General features: G+C 39.8%; 2 protein-coding genes across 4 annotated transcripts in view; one reads left to right on the top strand and one right to left on the bottom strand.

Moving 5' to 3' along the window:
- svip (small VCP interacting protein) overlaps window positions 1-2,732 on the bottom strand; it is a 3,965-nt gene extending 1,233 nt beyond the window's left edge. Inside the window, exons 1-4 of one of the 2 annotated variants that reach the window (XM_088996428.1) lie at window positions 2,282-2,732; window positions 2,068-2,118; window positions 690-733; window positions 158-268 (exon numbers count right to left, since the gene is read on the bottom strand). In XM_088996428.1, the coding sequence (XP_088852554.1) occupies window positions 187-268; window positions 690-733; window positions 2,068-2,118; window positions 2,282-2,344 (240 nt within the window). In that variant the 5' untranslated portion in view covers window positions 2,345-2,732 and the 3' untranslated portion in view covers window positions 158-186. Of the gene's footprint in view, window positions 1-151; window positions 269-689; window positions 734-2,067; window positions 2,119-2,281 lie in introns of those variants that run through there. The other variant, XM_088996427.1, reaches the window with a different exon arrangement.
- Window positions 2,733-8,907: 6,175 nt separating this feature from the next.
- Window positions 8,908-23,246, top strand: part of ano3 (anoctamin 3) — a 58,820-nt gene continuing 44,481 nt past the window's right edge. Inside the window, exon 1 of one of the 2 annotated variants that reach the window (XM_088996420.1) lies at window positions 8,908-9,049. In XM_088996420.1, the coding sequence (XP_088852546.1) occupies window positions 8,926-9,049 (124 nt within the window). In that variant the 5' untranslated portion in view covers window positions 8,908-8,925. Of the gene's footprint in view, window positions 9,050-16,686; window positions 16,908-23,246 lie in introns of those variants that run through there. The other variant, XM_088996421.1, reaches the window with a different exon arrangement.

Here is a 23,246-nt window from a genome sequence, read left to right on the forward strand (position 1 = left end):
TACCTGTGTTGAAAGTTCATAACACTTCAACAAGGATGAATTGTTCAACATCTACCAAACTGTGATTGTTTGAAATGTGAAAATTATTCAATTATCCAGTTGCCGCTTTAGTCCATAAGTCCCCAAAAATATTTCGCACAAATTGGCTTACCCTCAATCCGCCTCCACTGCCAGATACAGACGTACTCATCTCCTGTTTCTCAATCTCTTCTTGCTTTTTTCTTTTCCTTTCAACCGCTTCTGGGTTTTTGACACCCCTGTGTGCTGTCTGAGAAAGAACCAGGAATGTTAAATTGCAGGCATTGCTTTGAAAAAGAAAATAAGAAATACATAAACAGGGTGACGGTTGAGTCGAAATAGCGTGCTATTTTGAAAACAACGATGGCGACAACAACAAAACCAAGCAATAAGGGAGCATCACGGCCAGCAAAGCGTCATACAGCATAACTGCCAGAAAGGTATGACATTCAGAGACATGTTACACAAAAAAATGTGCTGCGTGATAGGGGAGTTTAAGATCCAGTGTTTTTTATTTGTGGTAAGAAGTGAGGACAGCAGTTTTTATTTCGCACAGTGCCAGTGAGCCTTTTTTCTCTCTCACTTTGTCACTCACTCTTTTAGAGAGACCAAGGAGAATGTGACAGAGGAATTAAGGAACAATCCACAGTCACCTATTTGTACCTACTTACCTTATGGCTTTTGTGTGGTTCTTATGGGTGAGCGAGTGGCTTCTCTGGACAGTGAAACATTGCTCACTAAAGACCATCATAACTTCCTTTTTAAAAATCTATCAGTCCACTTAAAGACATATGGCAGAACTGTGCAAACAATATACTCACAATGTTTGTTTACCAGTAAAAAGATTGGTTCAGAAATATCCTTCTCAAACATTTTAGCAGTTTTCCTCTAATTAGTGGCCTGTTCTAAACAACACCGTGTCCCCAAATAAAGGTGGGGCCTCCTCGACAACATGGTTTATACATATTATAATAATACATTTAATTTCTATTATTATTATTATCATCACAACATACACCTCTATGTCAGCACATTTGTTTGTAAAACAAAATTTAGCAGCTGATTTTAAATCAGAAGTTCTGGTTTAAAAAACATCTTCCCTTCCCATATTCTGCTGGCATGGCTGCTTGAAAGTGCCTCGCTGATGAATTTGTAAATATTTGTGGATCAAATGTGGAGTTATTTGTTGACATTAGAAATCTACAAGAAAAAATAACATCAATTTTTCCATGTCATAGTAGTTTTATGAGCAGTTAACCATTGAGTGAGCGGGTAGTAGTTTTAGAGGATTCGATGTACAGGTAAACAGCGTTTGATATGAGTTTTCATGATTTGATGCTTCATTTTATACACTTTAATCACTCAAATTCTGCAGGGTGTTTTAACTACTCTCAACACTGGTGTGTCAAATGTAGAACAGGTTTACTTTCACCTTGCAGGAATGTTCAAGAATCAAATTAGCTGTAAATGTTGTTTAAGTCATCATAATTTCCCCATTTTCTGATCTGAGTCGGAGATTTGTCGTTTTTAATTGTACGTATTTGATAACATATTGACTTTCTAAAAGTCAATTAAAATGAACGTTATGGCAGATGAAAACGCCCAGAGCACCAAGAACATACTGTCACTGAAACATCACGCCAGCTTCTTGCTACTATTGCATGGTTCACTAGTGCAGTGGTCCCCAACTTTTTTTGCGCCGCGGCCCGGTTTAATGTCAAACTATATTTTCACGGACCGGCGGATAACTACAACAAAATAAAAAGACACGACAGGCATGGAAACTGTTTTATTCTTTCTTTTAAATATAATAATAAACGTGAATCCATTGTGTATTTTTATACAACTTTATTAGCAGAGTCCTGTATGTAGAATAAAACAGTTCGGACTCAGATGATAAATAAAACGGAAATTATGTACATTATTTATTCTTTCTGCCCGGTCCGGTACCAAATGACCCACGGACCGGTACCGGTCCGGGGGTTAGGGACCTCTGCTCTAGTGTATATAAAAGCGTGAAAGTGTTCCTTTTCCAAACACACGTTTTACCTCTTTTTGTCTTTTCTCTGCAGCCTCAGCTAATTGTCGCCTCCTCGTCTCCTGGAAACACGACAAAAGTCCTGAGCTTGTCAAGTAAACAAACCCACATTTGGTTAACCGAGCATACCAGTGTAATGCTAAATGCGAACAAAATATATCAGTCATATCAAGGCATACGATGCCAGAGTTTTTAAAAAGATATTTGTTTGGGTTGATTACATACTGGATCTGGAGTGTCAATAGCGTCGTCGACTGCCCCACCAAAGCAGGGTAAGCACATCCCCATTCTGCACTTTTTTAGCAAAAGCAACGTTGGAAATGAGAACACTGGGAAAACTGCCGACTGTAACTTCCGGTGAATACGACCCTGTGAAATCGGTAGTCAATAGAGAAGCAAGAAGCTGTCGATGCTACATGCTGAGGCATAAAGTCGACGTTAGCTTCGTTGAATTAGCATTCAAAGCAAATTCCCTGTGTTATGTTCAAGAACACCAACTCGAACAAACACTCCCCTTCCGATAACAACATATGTTATGAAACAAAATTTAACGGTTTTTTCAAAACAGAAATGTATATATAGCGTATACATTTTTGGTTGTTATCCCGAACATTTGTTCCCGAGTTTTTGTTTGTGAAAACAAACAACAATGTTGAACACAACTTGAGACCACTAAACGCTTATTTTAATAGCTTATGCGGTAGCGCCATCTTATGGGAAGAAGGACATTATTGTCAGCGTGACACCCACTATAATAATGGAGTGTAACTGTTCCGCTACTACCGAGTTATAGTTGACTCCTTTTTGTAATCCTCTGTCTCAGGCGTAATAAATGTAACGTGATGATATCATATTAATGACACAAATATTTTTCTTTAAAAAAATGAATCAACCGTATCCAACCGAATGATATACGGTATTCCATAATATTTTGCTGCTGGAATAACTCTGAGTGGGACTTCCATCATATAAAATTGCATTAATCTAATGAAACAAAGACCTTTGCAAACGTTGATTTATTCCACCACATTCAACCAAAGCCCACTGAAAATATATTATCCTCTTGTTGTAATTGGTTGAAAGATGGAAGAGTGACATCCATGCTTTTTGAGAGGGTGAGTGATGCTCCATTAAGCAGTTCCATCAAATCAGTAGTCTCAAGCTTGACAGTTTAATGCTGGAGCCGATTTCACCCAACAAACACTTCAAACTCCTCCCCTCCGTCCTGGCTGCGGCGCTCTAGTTTTATTTTACAGCCCAAAGTGCGGCACTGTGGTGGAATGGCAGCCTCATGAAGATTATGCAGCCCTTACAGGTGTACATGTGTCAGTCAGAACGTTATTGCTGGATGATTGATATAGATGACACATGGACAGGGAAGTATCTCAGGATGTTGATGACTCCTCGGGTAAGTTCTTCAAAACAGTATAATTCTCAGTGAAAAGAAGTAGGTTTCTGTTATCTGTAATCATCGTCTATACATGTTTTGGAAGATAGTTTTAATGCTGAAGTCAGATAGTTATTTTATGGATAAGAAAAGAAATAGTGTATATGTATCAACCCAGTTTCAATTGAAACGTGGGTTGTTAGGTTAATTATTCTAATATTATAAATTATGCAACTGAAAATGCTTATTCAGCAATTTTATTAGCGGCAGTAGTTATATATACAAATGCTGTATACGGTTAACAAACTATGTTTGGTGATGTAATGATCATCAATCTAAGTAATAAATAACCAGAAAGTGCAAACCACTAAATACAGTATAAAATTCATTCTTGTGTTTTCTTCAAGTTATGCTGTTAAATTGGCACATCTTTGGACAAAAAACAAAAGATGAAACCAGACCTTTTGGTATTGATTTATTTATGAACTCTGAATGAACGCAACATACAACTGACATGCAATGTCAGCAGGTTGACGTCCATATCCCGTTGACTAGCAGCTGACATGGTCATCACAAAAGAAAGGCAGTACAATATAGGAGTTAAAAAAAGCACTTCAATATTTACAGATTAATGAGAAACACATCTTATGTGCATAAATGTCAGTGGTGAGCCCGAGCATGACGGCCATTTACTTTAATGAGCTCCTTTTGAATGCACGCAAGCATGCATCCTGCAACTTCTATTAGTCGTCGTATATCATCGGGGCCTGAGGCATACCTACACAAATATGTTAACACTAATCATGCCCTGATTGCTAATAGGACAATGTTTACATCTACTGTATGTGAAGATGAAGCCTCAAGTCCAGTTTAACTGTTTGACATAACTGTTAACCCTTTTCTTGCATTATGTGGAATTAAAAGACCAATGTCAGAGCTCATTGTTATATATTTTTCATATATCATTACTTTTTTTGTCTGCTGTTTGGCTGTGAGAAATCATACAGCTCTCCTCTCTCATAGCAAGGCATGATTTTACCTAATATGGTGCCTTGCTCACTAATGTTACCTGTATCTATCTAGCTAGCAACCTGTGTAGCTAGCTAGCTATGTAGCTGGCTAGCTGTATATCTTTCTAGTTGACTGGCTAGCTACCTAGCTAGATACATATTGGCTATCTATTAGCTAGCTAGCTAGTTTTCTATCTATTTGAATTACTTCCGGGTTGGGTGAACGCTGGCGCGTGCGGCTGCCGCTGCTCACCCACAGAAAAACTGATCCTGTGACTTTAAAGTGACCTTGAGAGTTTTGAAAGGCGCTTATAAATGAAATGGATTTATTATTATTAAATAACTTTATGTATGGTGTTGTCAATAGCGTCATGTAGGTATGAAACATTACATTCAATATCAACTTGTCTATTTCATGAGACATTGTGCATATTTTATGCTTGTTCTGGTTAAGACTGAATTAGCTAAAATCACAAATTGGAATCAAAGTTTTTTTTCTGTGCAAAACATGCTTTTAGCTTTTAAAACTAAAGAACAGGCTTAGTTTTTATTATGCTGAGGTCAGTTAGAACCAATATTGTTCATTTCGCGGATGAGGGTAGGCTGAGGGATCTCGGGCCATTCTTAGATTGGTCACCGCCAATATCAATTATGTTAAGTTTCAGAACTCATATCGGGAGATTTTCGTATCCGTAACTCTGTGGACCGTGTTAAAATAATGTGAGCATGACAAAAGTGTAAATTAGAAGTAAATAAAACACAAAAATGCTTTCATTGTTTATTTATACATTCAATTAGTATAAAAAATATTTTGTTTTTTACATTTTCTTTTGTTTCACCTTACAAATGAACTGTCTGTATTGTGTCAATAATTGCTTTAAAGTGAATATTGTGAGTATTGTGGTCAAAATCATGAGTCTCCCAACCAAATCGTGAGACTTTTGATCCCTGTTGTTTTTTCATGAAATACAGTAAAGTCTCGTTATATCGATATCGGATATATCGATAGTCCCGGTTATATCGCTACTATTTCTATGCACGCACGGAGAAAATTACATGCAAACAGGGTCGGATATATCGATAGTCCCGGTTATATCGATATTTTTTCGGACTCCCTTGAATATCGATATAACGAGACTTTACTGTAACATTAAACCAGCTGTCTACACTGTGTTGCTTTACAAGGTAAAGAAAATGTCAGTCCATCTGACAAATCCCAAAGACAATCCTTCTGCCGTGCCAGTTTCCTAATTTGGCAAACGTGCCCTGCACTTTTTTGCTTGCATTCCTCTCAAGATCTACACTTTACATGGGAGGCCTGTAAAAATGACGCAATAGTATTCAATCATCTTGTATGGTAATTGGTTGAAATATTTGTCTCTATATCACCAGGGCTGGGTATTACTTTTGCCAAAAAAATCATATGTGATTAATTCATAAAAACAGTAAAGTCTCGTTATATCGATATTCTCGGGAGTTGGAAAAAATATCGATATAACCGGACCATCGATATATCCGATCCTGCGGCATGTAAATTTTCTCCTTGCGTTCATAGAAATAGTATCGTAATAAGCAGTACTATCGATATAACCGATATGGATATAACGAGACTTTACTGTATGTATAAAAATCACTTATTGTTTTGTCATGATGGATGACTGTCCCGATTTCTGAGGTAAGAAAGTCAATTGTTGATTTTTGCCCACCTAAATATCCAATCGTTGAAGGGAATATGACTAATTGTGTAAAGCACTAATGAGCTCAACATTTTCTCTCTCACTTTCAAAGATGTCTTCTTATTTGATGGAAAGTGTTTTTGGCTTTTAGTAATCACTAATGCAGGCTGTTTAAAGAGCTGTTTTGGTACAAACTGCCTCTGAGAGGCCATGATGTAATGGACACTACAATTAAAATGGCCTTCAGGTTGCACACACATTCCCTTTACCTGATATTTATGTACTAGATGATAGCTACTATGTCCACCTTAATTTTTATTATTTATTTTCTCAGATAGCTGCAAGATTGCTCAATGCACTCGGGCTAACGTGTGCACATCAATTCCAAAAAATGACATTTGTTTCAGTGAAGTCATAGTCACATCATAGTTGACATTTCAGTCGATATTGAGGCACGGTGCACATTTTCTTGAATAGATGAATGTAATGACCTTGTACCATCTCTTGTTTAAATAAATAATCATCCAAGCAGGAAGTTCATCTAGGAGGCAACTGCTCATGTATTGATCTAATAATGTCTCCACGCCTTTTGAAATTCTTAATGACAGGTTTTCACTCCATGAGTGCAGTCATGTCAGAACGACACACTCGTACTCTGAATTTGACCACTTGCCAAATGATTTAGCTTGTCTACTTGCGCTTTGTCAATCAGTCTGGGTGCAATAATCTTCATTAATGGCAGTCGAGCTCCACAGGGAGTTGACTAAATATGCTTATTCAGGGCGAGGAAATGCTTCAGCTTCCTTTTTGAAGCTATAGTCCGTGCTGGTAATGATCACTGCTGCTATCATGGGCAAAATTCAATGTGCAATATATTGTGCACCGGGCTGTCTGGCTACTGGCTCTTTTTTCTTCTGAGGCTCCATCAAGGTGACATGATGTAGGCTGCAGTCCAACCTGTGCATGGAGATTCATCACTGAGGCACGGTGTTGGGACACTGAGCGCAGCCTGCGGCACTTCTCGTTGGTCACAATAAAGCCGATGCACATCAGCCCCTGATCAAATGGAAATGTCTCACTTGACATGCCAGATTTGCACAGTGAAGTAGTTAAAATGAATGATTAGAATGGATTTCCATTCTATAATTTGTATGACTATGCTCCTAATATTTTCACCTGAAAGGGTCAAAGTATTGAACTCTCAATGTACTGCAATACACTTACCAGTATGAAATACACTACAATCTCGACCGAACACATGTATTTTGCATTTTGATGCAAAGTGCCGCCTGGTCGCACTCACTCCCATCCTCATGAAGTGCTTCGAGTAGCTAGTTATGAACCACATCAAGGCTGCCCTCCCCGCAACCACAACCCTTTCCAGTTTGTATATCGGCCCAACCGCTCGACCGATGATGGCATCTCCACTGCTCTCCACACAGCGCTCACCCACCTGCAGACCAGAGACTACTACGTTCATCGACTTCAGCTCAGCATTCAACACCATCATCCCCAACAGCTCACCGACAAACTGAGCAAACTGGGGATCAGCACCTCTCTGTGGCTGCTGGTTCCTGACGGGGAGACCACAGGCAGTCACAGTTGGAAACAACACCTCCAGTACCATCACGCTGAACACATGGGCCCCCCAGGGGTTTGTCCTGAGCCCACTTCCTCTTCACTCTGCTCACACATGACTTCTCACCATCATCACCCAGCTCCACCCTCTTCATAAAGTTTGCGTATCACACAACTATGGTGGGCCTCATCAACAACGATGAGGAGTCAGCCGACAGGGACGGACGGGGTCAGCCGCCTGGCCACGTGGTGCAAGGACAACAATCTCCATCTGAATGTGGAGAAGACAAAGGAGATTGTTGTAGACTTCAGGAGAGTGCACCCCCAGCATGCTCCACTAACCATCAACGGTGCTGCAGTGGAGAGAGTGAGCAGCACCAAGTTCCTGGGAGTGCACATATTCGAAGACCTGTCCTGGAGCCACAACACGGTATCACTGGCCAAGAGATCCCACCAGCGCCTGTACTTCCTCCGCAAGCTCAGTAGAGCTGTAGCCACGACCTCCCCCTACCGTGGTCCCATCGAGAGCATCCTGACCAGACCAGCTGTATCACCGTGTGGTACGGCGCCTGCACCCTGCGCTCCTGCCGTAAGACTCTGCAGCGCATCGTGAGGACAGCTAAGAAGATCATCGGTGTCTCCCCCCCCTTCAGGACATTTACATCACCCGCAGAGCCATCAGGATCGCTGGCGATCCCACCCACCCACAGCCTCTTCAGCCTGCTGCCATCGGGTAGGAGACTGCAGAGCCTTCGAGCCAAGACCAACAGGCTCAAGGACAGTTTCTGCCACCAGGCAGTCAGGAGACTCAACTCTCTCCCAACCCTGCACCCCCTGCACCTTCCCACTGCCACACTCACTGAACTCTGAGTACATGCTACATGCTCTACTATCATCCTGAACTCATTTTTTTTTTCTTTTTTTGTTTGCAAGACCTCACTTCAACATTTTTTGTTTTGTTTTTGCATTACTACACATTGCATTACTACACTACGACCTCACTTTACATTCAGGAATTACTTGTATTGTCTGTTGTCAATTGTTTGTCTTTTTTAGCCACATTATAAGTGCCTTGCACGCTATGTCCGAGAGGACATTAATTTCATCTGTGCTGTATGTCATGCATATTAGCATATTCGACAATAAAGCTGACTTTGACTTTGAGACAATATGACATACCCTTGTCATGCAGGAGGATCATGCCATCAGGACAATTGTATGTGGATGCCCCTGCTGGACAACTGGGCTTGCCGCTCTTCTCCAGGCCTCAGCCAGTCAGCATCCTGGAGCTTCTCACCTCTTCACACCCTCTCTGGAAACACCCAAAGCGAGCAGACATCTGGTGAGTTTGCTCCATTTAACATGCACGGTGTTCTAATGTTAAGCAGATTCCTTACTTACAGACAGTGTATTGTCGGTGTTCAAATACCTGACATGTTTCGGCGACTACTTCCGCCTTCGTCCGGTCACGGTGTTCTACTCACCAAGGTCTCCTTTTTGGGATGTTTCCATTTTAATGTGACACGTTGTGTAAAGGTTAGATTCAAATTGTGGAAGAACAAATTCAAACTACTACACACTATATACCTTTATTTAGTATATGTAATGTATTGAAGTATGCATAATTATTGGGCTAACAAAAGTAGTGATAGATGATGTATTATCGATAATTGGTTTAAGAGCATGCTATTTTCAGTTTGTGTTTTTAATATTTTTGTATTTTATTTCATGGAACAATGATTGGTCTGACCAACAATGACTCAATCATGCAAGATTCTGATTTTAGTGAGGGTATAAAGCAACCCTTGGCGAGACAGTTTGTTTGGAAAATGGGAATATCCTTGATGCAGGATTTTTATGCACAATTAAGGAATGAATGGACTTTCTACTCCTGTCTTTATGACGATTAATTTCTTTTTGTAGTTTTAAAATTGTCATGTGTCACTGGCGTCAGTACACTTACTAATAATACTTCAAAAACACGACTCCCTCGTTGTATTACTTTGTTACTGCCTGAATTTAATATATAACAATGAAAATATTATTTTTGTTCCATGGTACTCCCAACACTGGCAAGGGCGTCTTATTTTACAACTATGCAAATTCATGTTGTGTGTTTGGCTGATTGATAATTATACAACTGTTATGTCACATAGCAAGGTGATCTCTTGATTTCTTATGAATGAAGGTTGGCATGATTTTGTTCCCCAGCACACTCGATATTTCATAGATTGTGAGATTGTGTGATTGTGTTGACTGCAAAACATGCCAATACGTGTAGAGAAGTTAGTGATGCAATTATAATTACAATGTCTATATAATACCACTAAGTTATTGCGGTCATTTATATTTACTTGTATTCAGAAATAATTATTTAATGTATTTTCAGGTTAAGTTTTCAACCAATTGTGTTTTATTTCATGTTTTATTTCACACAAAAAAAACGTGATACGAACATGGCTCTGCAGCCTTTTTTCAATCCCGAGTACACAAACGTTGCATTTCCCAGATTGTCCTCAAGATGGCAATATTTAGCCTTATTGAGGCCTGGTTCTCCTTGCATTGCTGTCATATGACCTACATTCGAGCATGCAGTAAAGGAAGAGATGACATTTTTTAAACGGGCCTGACCCTACAAGACCCGCTTGATTATTTATTAACCGGTCCGACATAAGGAATTTTGCTATGTTCCAGTTTAAATGGCGTATGGCAATGGCTGCCGTTCTCACTGTCAATAGTGGCTTCTTCCACATCTTAACAGCGGGGGAGGAGGACAGCAGATGGTATTTGCATCGGCATGGCACCTGTCCGCCTCTCCTCCATGTTCGTTATGTTTCATGGACAAGATTCAACGTTCAGGCCCTGACTGGAGCTCTTTGCGCTCATAAAAGATGTGTGACCTTGCAAGTTCAAGATCCAATTGCTACTTTGAAGAAGCACATAGAAAAAAAGAGGAGAATTATTCTGTGATGTACACTTGTGTGTGAGAATAAATCGTAATCATCACATTCTGCAAAGTGCGGCCACGTTGAGTGGGGGAAATAAAATGCACTCTCGTGTCCTTTGTCTTCCCTTTTGAGAAATAAGACAAAATGGTACCACCGGTTTTAATATCCGGTGAGGAGCTGTACAGCAGGACGGAAGTGGATTCCCTGCAGCAGTGAGTCTATCGATTGTTGAACTTCTTGCTTATAGTTTGAGATTCCAGAGCTGATTGTTCAGGCCGGAACGAGTTCAAAGCATCTGGCTTCTTTTTGGAACTGTATTGTGACTGCTTACTCGTCAACTTCTGGTATACGTTGGTGCAGTGATTGTGTGATACTCTACTGTACAAGGCAGCCATTTTAGTTGCATATTCAAGATGACATTAAACACAATGGATGTACCCAAAAAAGTGGGAATGTGGTAGCTGCAGAATTCCACTGTTTCATACTGAGAAGTGTTTCAAGTCTTTTGAAGCTACACACATCAACAAAACTGTTGCTACCCTTCTGTTGACTCATCCACTGCCAGACGTGCAGAAAATGTGTCCACTCCAGTGCCAGAGTTTTGACATTGTCCATTGAATTCCAGGACCCACAGAATATTGAGTTTTAGAACTACATAAACATTCAATAAAGTGTTAAAAACCTTAGACTTTCATATATAATGTTAAGCAGATTCCTTACTTACAGACAGTGTATTGTAGGTGTAAAAATACCTGACATGACAATACACTGTCTGTAAGTAAGGAATCTGCTTAACATTAGTTATCAAGTAGACAGGATGAATTTAGTACAACTTAGACTTTCATCTTTCGTCTTTCATCAGAAAAAAAGTTAATTCCTAAATTTTATGGGTCTGGAGTTATATGAGCTTGAAATGAGCGCAGCTGTCCAAAATACAATGCGATACATACATATTGGTTTATGTAGCGCTTTAACAGCAGCTGAAGCTGAAATAAAGCGCTAACATGGAAAAAAGGAAATGCAGCCTCCTTGTGGAAAGGAAAAAAAAACATTGCCAGAGGCCATGGCCAGCGCTTTATCGGCACCCAAGCATGAATAAACAAAACCCGAACAAATTCAGGATTGGCGCTCTATGTCATATTTTCAATTCCCAAATAAATTTGTGAATGGCAGTGAATGTGTTAATGAAAACAACCGGGGATGGACAAATCTAGCCTGGCAAGCCAAACACAATTGATTTCAAAAGAACATTGGTAAAAAGAAAAAGGTCGCCTTCCGTGGCCCCATTTCAGAAGTAAACATGCAATCAAATCTGTTTATTTTCTGTGACATATGCTTCATGAACAAGGTCACTCTTCGATGGTGGACGCCCATCGTCGTTCTAAAAGATGTGCGGGCATTAGCTGAGCATAATTTAGTGTTAAATCGGGTTTACATAACCAGTAAAAAGAGTGATTAAAACCCCAGCAAGTGACGACACTGAAATAATTTATTTTAAAACTTTTTTTTATGATTTCACGTACAATATTAAAGGACAACCGACGTCTCCGGACAAGTTGTGTCCATAATTTGTAAAATGGCTTCAAATGACTTCTACTGAGCGTATTTTACAAAGATTCCACCGCATATAGCTATATTTTACGTTTTAAGACTCGCACTGAATATTCTGGAAGTCTTGTTTTTGAATTGGTGACGAGTCCTCACCCTACGTCACTGACGGAACACCCCTGACCGAAAAAAGGACACATTGTAGCAGTCCTTCCATCACGTCAATGCATTTTGCTGTACTTGTTTGGTCTGAAAACGTCGTGTTGCACCAAAAAGAGGCAGAAGAGGGCGACAAAGCCCCATGTAAGGAATTTATTAGCCTGTAGAAACGGGCTGATTAATTCCTCACACGGAGCTTGGTCGCCATTTTCTGCCTCTTTTTTTGGTGATACATTTCCCCCCAATGTTGCCTCAAAATGGCACGGAATAAATTCTTTAATCGATTGCAAACATGTATGCTTTCCTCTTCAGAACTATTTGAATCATATTCATAACTGAATGAGTAACAAGAAAGCATATTCTCCGAATCTGAAGCCATTGTTTTGATTCTCCAGCAAGGCAATACGTCTTGGGGTGACATCACGAAGAAGAGGGCTGGACCTTCTGAAACTGGCCACTTCCGGGTTCATTTTTTTTGCAGATTCTGGACACAAAGTCATTTTTATTGGTGTTTTGCATTTGACTAACAATATCATACTGTGTGTTTTGGGTATTTTAGATGCTTTAAAACGTTTTTTCTGATGTCAGTTAGGAAACAAAAAAGTGGTGTCGGTTGTCCTTTAACTGATTTTTAATTTCGCTGTCTGTTTGCTTCTGTTGTCTTTCTGTTGTGTTTGCTTCTGCCGCGTCTCAGAAATGTTAATCACGAGCACAGTAATAAGTCTGCATATCCAGGCCATTTGGTTTTGTTTCATTACGCATATTTTTTTGCCTCCACTTGTTTATGTCATTTGGGGCCCTTGTGTTATCAATCAGCTTTTTTGTCTTGTCCAAGTGTTCCTTATCTTGTCATTTTGTGATGTTGCGTGATCATAATGTACCCAAAAAAGAAGAAAGGCAGGTGAAACTGGGCTCACTGCACAAAATATATTCAATACAAATACTTAACTCATTCACTGCCAGACGTGCAAAAATCTGTCCAGTCCGGTCCAGTGCCAGGGTTTTTGTCATTGTCATTTGAATTCCAAGACCCACAGAATGTTGAGTTTTAGCACTACATAAACATTCAATGCGGTGTAAGAAACATTACACTCTTTTCTTTCATCAGAAAAAAAAGTTAATTCCTAAGTTATATGGGTCTGGAGGTGTGTGAGCTTGAAATAGGGGGCGGGGGGGTGTACAAAATACAATATAATACATACATATTGACCAGTGACGTGCGATGAGGTTCATGGCTGGTGAGGCACTGACATCATCACAGTCAGATTTACAAACATGTGAACTCTACAGAGTAGTTTCACCATTTGATTGGCAACAGTTAACGTATTTTGTTTAAAATTTCATGTCAGCATTCTTTATATATACAAACTGTCGCATAGAAAAAAACGTTTTTATCGTGTTACCTTTAGTCCATGCGCCGCTCCTTCTGAAGAAAGGCATCGATAACTTCTTTGTAGAAGAAGCCTTCCTTATCTTTCTTCAGTTTTAAAAGTCGATCTGTCTCAACGGAGATCACTGCCAGTGAAGAAAGTCGTCCTTGATCAGTCCTGTTCCCACTGTATGTTTTCAGTGCTGAGAATGACAATCTCGTCTACTTCTACAGCAACAAATGGGGCTGCACCGATCTCCTTTTTAATGTCATTTCTAATGACATCACCAACTGCTTCAATTAATTCGTTCTGTATTCTGTTTCACAGGCTAGAAAATACATTGGATGTCCCAAAATGACTCGCTAGCCTGTCATCTTTCTGAGCGAAAGCATGTAATAGTTCAACATAGTTGCCACGATGAGCAGAGCCTTTACTTTCATCATTTCCACAAAATGCCAGCTGTTGTTTGGCAAGGAAGCAGGTGGCATTGATGAGATCTTTTAAAAGCTCCCGCTTCTCCTTCACTTTAGCATTGTGGATGCTGATGTTGAGTCTTCGCTCATTTTTGATGAGGCTCCGTTGTAAAATTTTCAGATCGCAATATCCCATTTGAGTCCAGACATTGTCACAAGTTGAGAACAGAAGGCAGGAAAAGCAGAAAAGGCGGTTTCTTGCTGGACATCCACACAGCCAGCCTTTTCGTGTGTACCAGTCCGCCTGAAAAGAGCGATTATTGTGTCCCGTTGTCTGAAGCAAACCTTTTAGCTCCGGTGTTGGTCTTCCTTTAATTATTACCTCCTGCTTCGATTGAAAGTCCAGTTTAGAAAATTCTTTCAATTTAGATATGTAATCCTCCATTCTGAAAGTGAGGCCAAGCAACACGAAAAAATGACTGCAGGGTTGCACTTTACTTGCTAACTGTTTACTGTAGCTTTCTGTCTCTAATTCTATTATTCTGCAGACGTGGAGTAAGAAGTATCTCTGGAATCACAAGCGCCCCCTGCCTGTCATGAGGCGGGAGAACTGTGTGCCTCACCTACGCACAGCGTTTTGATAAAAATAAAACAAAATAAACACTGGAGTACAGTGTTTATAATGTACAATGACTACATTATATACACCAGCTAAACTGTAGAAATTTAGTTCATATACTAAACGTGTTTGAACGCTTTAATAGCGATATGCAGAAGGACAGCAATGCGGTCTCACTGCAGAGCAAGCCAGCACAGTAAGCATAGTGATTGCGCAATCCGTGGTGAGGATCAGCCGGCTGGTGCCTCACTGCTCGTCTCTACTTAGTATTTGACCGGTAAATGTGAAAATTCAGCGATTTTGAAAAAAAATCCTAAAACGGCGAAGTTAAATGGACAATAACTTTAAAGTACAAATCACTAAATACATATAACTGTTTAATTTATTTTTTCATTTGATATTTCCATGACAGCTTTCCATGATGACAGGTGAGGCACTGCCTCCCCTGCCTCCACTGACTGCCCGTCACTGATATTGACTTCTATCGCACTTTAACAACAGCTAAAGCTGTAACAAAGCACTAACATGGTCAAAAGGCAAATGCTGCCCCCTTGTGGTAGGGGAAAATATTGCCAGAAGTCTGACCAGCTCTTTTGCAGCACCAACGAGAAAAACCCGAACAAATTCAGGAATGTCGATCCACGTCACACTTTTCACTTCCCAAATACATTCCGGAATGTCAGTGAATGACTTAACAAGGGAATCCTGAGAAAACTAAATCCAAAACACAGTCCCGAAAACACAAATAAATCAATGTAACAAACAAACAAAACTTCATGACAAAAGGACAAAACAATGTGACATCAACAGAAACAAAACAAAAATACATGACAGTAACACAAAAACCTGTGACAGCAAAAAAAAAAAACAAACAAACAAACAAACAAACGCAACAGTAATACACAACAGTGGCCAAAACTGACATAAACCAGGGAACTTAACTGATTCACTGCCAGACGTGCAAAAATGTCCACTCCAATGGCAGGATTTTTGTCACTCAAACTCCAGGACCCACCGAATATTGAGTTTTAGGACTACAGTACATAAACAGTCAATGCGGCGTAAGAAACCGCTTAGACTCTCTTCTTTCATCAGAAAAAAAGAATTAATTCATCAGTTATATGTGTCTGGAGTTATATAAGCTTGAAATGAGGGTGGCTGTCCAAAATACATTGCAATGCATACATTACATATTGTCTTATATATAGTGCTTTAACAACAGTTGAACCTGGAACAAAATCCTAACATGGAAAAAAGTGAAATGCTGCCCCCTTGTGAAAAACAAAAAAACTTTGCCAGAGGCCATGGCCAGTGCTTTTTCGGCACCCAAGTATGAAAAAAACTGAAAAAATTTGGAAATGGCACTCTGCATCATTTTTTCAATCCCTGAATGAATTCATGAATGGCGATGAATGAGTTCAGCAAAGCAAACTGACCACAAATAAGGACCCTCCCCTCCCACCCCTTGACAAGAAACAAAGTGGTAAGGACATACAAGGACTGGTTAACACTAAAGTCAATAAAAATTAAAAAGGCGATAAAAAAACAAAACAACTAGATGTAATTGAAACAGGTTATAAATAATTCCACTTTGCCTACACTTATTAGTCTTTGAGTTGCGTTTTAGGGGCGTCAAGACGCCTTCAGTCAATCTGTGTAGCAAAAAAAAAGTTGACAATGGCATTTGATTGACACCCGGATCAATGCGCGTAATTATCGCTTCGTTTAAGAACTGCCACCGGGGGCGACTATCCCGCAGCTCATTCGGTGTCCTTTATTCAGAAAGGGGAGGGGGAGATATGTCTACACCCCCACCCCTCCTCGCACTGCGCGTCACCATGACAACAGCCGCGGATGGTTCGACAAGAGTAGAGGAGGAGGGAATGGGAGCGAGCGAGGGGGGGGGGGGGGGGCATGCGGATCTTACACAGGTGTTGTTGCGTTTTGCGGATCGTCCGAGCGAGGTGCTCTTTCGGCAACATGGAACCCGAGAGGACACACGCACAACCCCGCAGTAGTTTGACACGCGCGCGGCCAGTTTTCTGTTCGACTTAAGGAATTTCGTTAGGCGGGGGGGAAAAAGACCAGATCGCCGCAATGGTGCACCATTCAGGCTCCATCCAGTCGTTCAAGCAGCAGAAAGGTGGGTTGCAAGTGCGGCCAATGCGCGTCCTTCCTTCGCTGCTGGATTTCTGAGCTTTTGGTGACTTTTATCCTCTTGCTCAGTACTTCATTTTATGTATTTTTTATCATACCAACTTGGACGCTAAAACATAAACAACTCTCGCTTCAAAGTCTTGTAGTCTCTGATCAAGACTATTTCTCAACCACACTAGTTTTGTCTATAATATATTATTGTACGGATGCCTGAGGTTAAACTGCAGGACAAGCATACTGAGAACATTTTAGCGTGCTTGTAGACTCAGAAAAACGCACGACCTTTACGCACAATCCAATCAGTGCAAACAAAAGCCCACAGGACAGCGTAATCCTGAGCTCACCGCTGGAAATTACATGGGCACAAATTATCGTGATTGTTTATTTATTTTAAAAAAATAAAGCTATTCCATGCCTACTAAATTTCCCTTTTGAGATGCTGCTTAAGTATTTTTCTCCACAAAAAACATTTTAACAACAAATGATAAGAAAATATCATCAAAGGTTAATTTTATTCAATGTTTATCAATCTAAACCTAAATTTGATCTTTGCTGCTGTGAAATGTAAATTTCTCCACTGCGAGACAAATAAAGGCAAATCCAAATCCAAATCCAAATCCAAATTCTTGTTGAATTTTCATGTCACGATTGTAAAGTCTCATCTTCATGTTCCAAATTCTTCATTGTAAAATCATAAGAGATATTTTCAAGCAACAATTCAAACAAAAGTGACATATAAAAATCTCAATTAGAGATGTCAATGCTTTGTTAGGAGTGAAAGAACACCCCAAAGGGAAGAAAAAAAAGTTTGAACTCTGCGTCATAATGTGCTAAAAGGTCAGTCCCTTTTTTTGCTTTCTTTCAGCTGCTGTGTTCTTCCAGTCACACACTGGTTGTGACATTTCTCAAGCTTTTTACAACAGGCTGTTAAAAGTCATGGGAACTCATTTCATACTATAGATTACAGCAAGTAATACCACATAAAACAGTATTCCGATTTTTTTTAAAGATGCTTCTTGATAAATACTGCCTGACTTAACTCATTCACTGCCATTCACGAATTTATTCGGGAATTGACAGTATGACGTAGAGCGCCTTTCTTGAATTAGTTCGGTTTTGTTTTTTCATGCTTGGGTACTGATAAAGCGCTGGCCATGGCCACTGGCATTTTTTTTTCCCACATTTCCCTTTTTTCCATGTTCGCACTTTGTTCCAGCTTCAGTTGTTGTTCAAGTGTTATATAAACCAATATGTATATATTTCATTGTATTTTGAAAACATGCCCTCATTTCATCATATAACTCCAAACCCATATAATTTAGGAATTATATAGGACTCTCTTTTTTTCTGGTGAAAGGATAGCGTCTAATATTTCTCAATGATCACATGTGAAAAAAAAACTGGACACTTGTAAAATATGGGTTGTTGCAATATATCAAAATGCATTTCTTGATTCTGCACTATGTACAGTTTTTTTTTCTCTTATGGATACAATTGCACAGTATACAGTTGACATTTTTTGTTTTGTTATGCTTAGAATATCTTGTTTTCTATCCTTTCACCCCACCCCAACCCCATCCCTTTTCAATTGCTGCTGTGGACTGCCAATTTCCCCATTGTGGGACGAATAAAGGTAGTCTGATTCTGATTCTGATTAACACTGTATTGAGTGTTTATGCAGTCCTAAAACTCCAAAAGTCCTGGAATTCAAGTGACAATGACAAAAAAAACCTGTCACTGGAGTGGACACATTTTTGCACATGTCTGACAGTGAATGAGTTAATGTTTCTATGTCACATGAAAAAGGCTGTATAGATGATGCGGAAAGCTGACTTGAACTTTCACATTGCACTCAATAGTTGAGTGACTGCTAAGTGCCCGATTAAAATCGATGACAAAATAATTTCAGCTCACATCTAAGTAGCCATCAAACGGCATACTTGACTCGCATGGCAGCCTAAACATCATCACTCTGGGGCATTAAAAGGCTTCCACGTGGAAATTATTTTTCTCAGCGATCCCTTCTATTAGATCCCTATCATCTCTGCCTTTTTGTGGAACATTGAAAAAGTCATTTATGAGGTTGAACATTAAATAAGAATATCCTCAAGTGATTACCTTCATATTACCTGCACTTATTTTTGAAATTACCTCCATTTGAATACAAATATGACGCACAATCGCAGTGTCTGAAATAACGTCTGCCCGGACGCCCGGGCCATGCAACTTTTAGGTCGGAATACAACTTGCAAAACGTCTCCGCCCGGCTGACCGACAATTTAAATAGCATAAAGTGTTTATGCTTGTGTGGGATTTTCAGTCTATTGAATTTTATGTGCATCCATAGGTGCAAATGTGGATCTTAATGGTTATTTGTATATAATTGCAAATGCTAATTTCCCCATTATGGAACTATTAAAGGCTGTCTGATATAAGCAGAGGGCATACAGATTAGATTGTTACATAACAATTCTCACGGTACAAATTAAATAAACTGCAAAATCTACACTTTTTTCTGGGGACGGAATCGAACCCAGCACCTCATTTTAATCAGTAGCTCCTCAACTATAAAGTCATGTATAGTCCTATATTAATATAAAAAACGTGTGTGTGTGTGTGTGTGTGTGTGTGTGTGTGTGTGTGTGTGTGTGTGTGTGTGTGTGTGTGTGTGTGTGTGTGTGTGTGTGTGTGTGTGTGTGTGTGTGTGTGTGTGTGTGTGTGTGTGTGTGTGTGTGAGACGTCTGGAGTCGGCCACCTGTTATGTTACGCAAGCAGCAAATGCTTTTGTGGATGCAGACTTTGTTTTGAGGACCAATTTAGGCTGAGGAAGCTAGCTACTGTTGCTAGCTACTGTTGTACATCTAGTTCATTTATTTTCATATTAGATGAATGACTCTGGAGATTTTTGGACATTCCTAGGTACTCAATAATGAGTCTGTTTTGTTTTTTTTTGTTTGTTTTTACCCAGCATGTGGTCAAATAATCAGTTCCTGCACTTTGCAGCTTTCAGTAACCACTCCATAAACGCTCTTTGAAACCTAAAAAAAAATGGAATCCTCTTTATTTACATCTACAAACCACGTGAAGTCAAACAAAACACAATCAGCAATGGTTATGAAAAGATAATATGGTGCTGCAGGGATTTGGGAAGTAGGAGGATGTTTACATCAGCTCAAATGATGCACAGGATGAACTTAATACAACTATCAAATGATGCAATCCGGAGGATATGCCAGGATTGTCTGATACGTTCTAAAACGTAGTTAAAAAGTGACATCTGCTCTGAGGTGCGCTCAGGGTCACCCCGCACGTGGACAGCAGACAACATCTGCTATGTGAAATTACCTCTGTCCGGGGAACCTATCTCCTTTGTGACTCAGAAGACTTCACCTTTGAGTAAGGTCACCATTAATAATAATAATAATAATAATAATAATAATAATAATAATAATAATAATAATAATAATAATAATAATAATAATAATAATAATAATAGGGCGGCCCGGTAGTCGAGTGGTTAGTACACTGGCTTCACAGTGCAGAGGTCGCCGGTTCGCGTCCCGGTCCGGCCTCCCTGTGTGGGGTTTGCATGTTCTCCCCGGACCCGCGTGGGTTTTCTCTGGGTACTCCGGTTTCCTCCCACACTCCAAAAACATGCATGGCAGGCAGATTGACCACTCCAAATTGTCCCTAGGTGTGAGTGTGAGAGTGACTGTTGTATGTCTTTGTGTGCCCTGCGATTGGCTGGCAACCAATTAAGGGTGTCCCCTGCCTCGTGCCCAAAGACAGCTGAGATAGGCTCCAGCAACCCCCGCGACCCTAATGAAGAATAAGCGGTACGGAAAATGAGATGAGATGAGATAATAATAATACATTTAATTTATAAGCGCCTTTCAAAACTCTCAAGGAATACATACATATTGGTTTATATAGCGCTTTATCAACAGCTGAAGCTGGGACAAAGCGCTAATATGGAAAAATGGAAATGCTTCCCCCTTGTGGAATGGCCAGCGCTTTATCGGCACCCAAACAAGAAAAAAACAAAACCCGGAAAAATGTGGGAATGGCGCTCTATGTTAGATTTTCAATTCCCAAATAAATTTATGAATGGCAGTGAACGGGTTAATAAGATATAAAATAGATCAATATTGATGAGATGGCCCTTGTCCTTTATAACTCTATAAACAATGATATTTTCAAATGATGTCTTCCATAAAATAATCACAAGAACGCTAAAAGAATAATCTTTAAACAATGCCCCATGGAGCTGTTTTTGAATAAGCCCTCAAGTGGCATGTTGATGACCCCCTGCTCCAGGCGCGATTCTATGGTCAGAGCAGATCTGTTATTGGGGGCATTGGGTGTTGGGGGGTGAAGTAGGGGGGTCGCGTTTTATACTGAAATGTTCCTCGCACATGACATGGGTGAGGATAGTCAATAATGCCCATGATATAGAGACAGAACCTTTATAAAAGATGCTAATTTCTGGCCGCTAAGTGGTTGTGACCCCATACTGGATAGTTGCCAAACTTATCATACCTTCTCTACAAACGCCAAGCTTAAAGGCGGAGACTGTGCTAAAGACACCAGAGACAGGGTGATCATGATTTAATTTTATTTTAGGATCAGTATAAGCCCCAAGGACACTCTAAAAAGTCTGCCACTGGAAGCTAATGAAAAGAACAGAGCTCATCTTTAAAACCCGCCTCAAAACGCTCCTGTGCTCTTTGGCATTTGACTTAGCATGATTCAGACTTGATCTTAGTTTGACTTCCTGGTGTTTTCTACTATCTTTGTGACTGCTTTATTTCCTGTATGGTTGTCCATGTTAAGCGTTTTGTTACAGCTTCAGCTGTTTAAAGCCCTATATAAAACAATGTGTATTGTATTGTATTGTATTGTATTGTATTGTATTGTATTGTATTATATTGTATTGCACATAATGACCATTTAGTTTCATTCATTTTTCTCAAGTCTGAAGGTCTGTAAAATGATACCATTTTAAGGTAGCCACGATGAGATAAATACATTTACTTGTCATGCATGTTGATATTATTTACATCAACCATGTTAAGGGAAATTAAGATATAAAATTAAGATGCTTTAAGGAAAGATTATTCTTTCAGAGTTTCATGCCTGTGCTGTTGATAACACAGCAACAAGGGGATTTTGTAATGTGGGGTAGAAGTTGAGATACAGGAAACAAATGGTTGCTCATATAATTGCTGGCAAATTACTGATGTTGTTGTTATTGTTGTTTCACCTTGTCCCCATCAATTCACATTTTGAAAATATTGATAGTGTCAGTCATGCCTCAGGTTGTTGCATTTAAACTGTTTTAATGCTGAGTGTTGAGTCGAATCGAAAGAAATTCCATCTTTAAATTATTTGTATTTGATGTAGTACATTACAACCTTTCTGGGTTACAACTTTCGGTAGAAAATAATGCATTTGGGTTCAATCCTGTTGGTTGTATCATCAGTTTGCAATGCACCTATGTCGCGGCTTGAAATTGAAGCAGATTTACGTGGAACAAGAGATGTGAGACAATCTCTTTTCGTCAGTGGATGCTACAGCTTTGTGTTTGCTTTCAACATTTAGCCTGTAGTAGACGTGCACATTCCACCATGACGTCCCTGATCCACTGGTGAAAAGGACACTTTGATCCTCAGCTGCAATGATACACTTTGTAGCCACAAGCTGAATGATAAGGCATTCTCATGCGACTGATCTCAGTGGGATTCCCTAGTGCTGGTGCATGAGAAAAGAGTATGGTTAAGACGTTGAGCGCAATGGAGGGATGGCTTGAAGAGCCCATGATGAAAAGAAAAGGGCGTTAGTGCAGAGCGCCGTTGCGTATGTGGAACTGTCGCGGCTTGGAATTGAAGCGGATTTACGTGGAACAGGAGATGTGAGACAATCTCTTTTCATAAATGGATGCTACAGCTTTGTGTTTGCATTCAAAACTTAGCTCATAGCAGATGTGCAGATTCCACCATGATGTCCTTGATTCACGGGTGAAAAGGAGGCTTTGATCCTCTCCTCTTTCATCTAGAACTGCTTCATGCAACAAAGAAGGTGCAGAAAGTGCTTAAGATTGAATGACTGTCTTTTGTGTTGTGTCGCATTATTTGTTATTTAGTTGTTTTTTGTTCTTTTGATTTCAAGATGGCGAAGCGAGAGTGGCTGCCTTTACAGCAGCTCCTGTTTTTTTGTTTTTCTGCTTCTTTCTTTCCTCTCATCTTCCTTTAATACCTTTGCTGCTGTGAAATGTAAATGTCTCCACTGCGAGACTAATAAAGTCAAATCCAATCCAATTCACCTG

The sequence above is a fragment of the Hippocampus bargibanti genome, linkage group LG05 (assembly GCF_051943395.1).
Source record: "Hippocampus bargibanti isolate YZ-2025 linkage group LG05, ASM5194339v1, whole genome shotgun sequence".
NCBI classification, from domain to species: Eukaryota; Metazoa; Chordata; class Actinopteri; order Syngnathiformes; family Syngnathidae; genus Hippocampus; species Hippocampus bargibanti.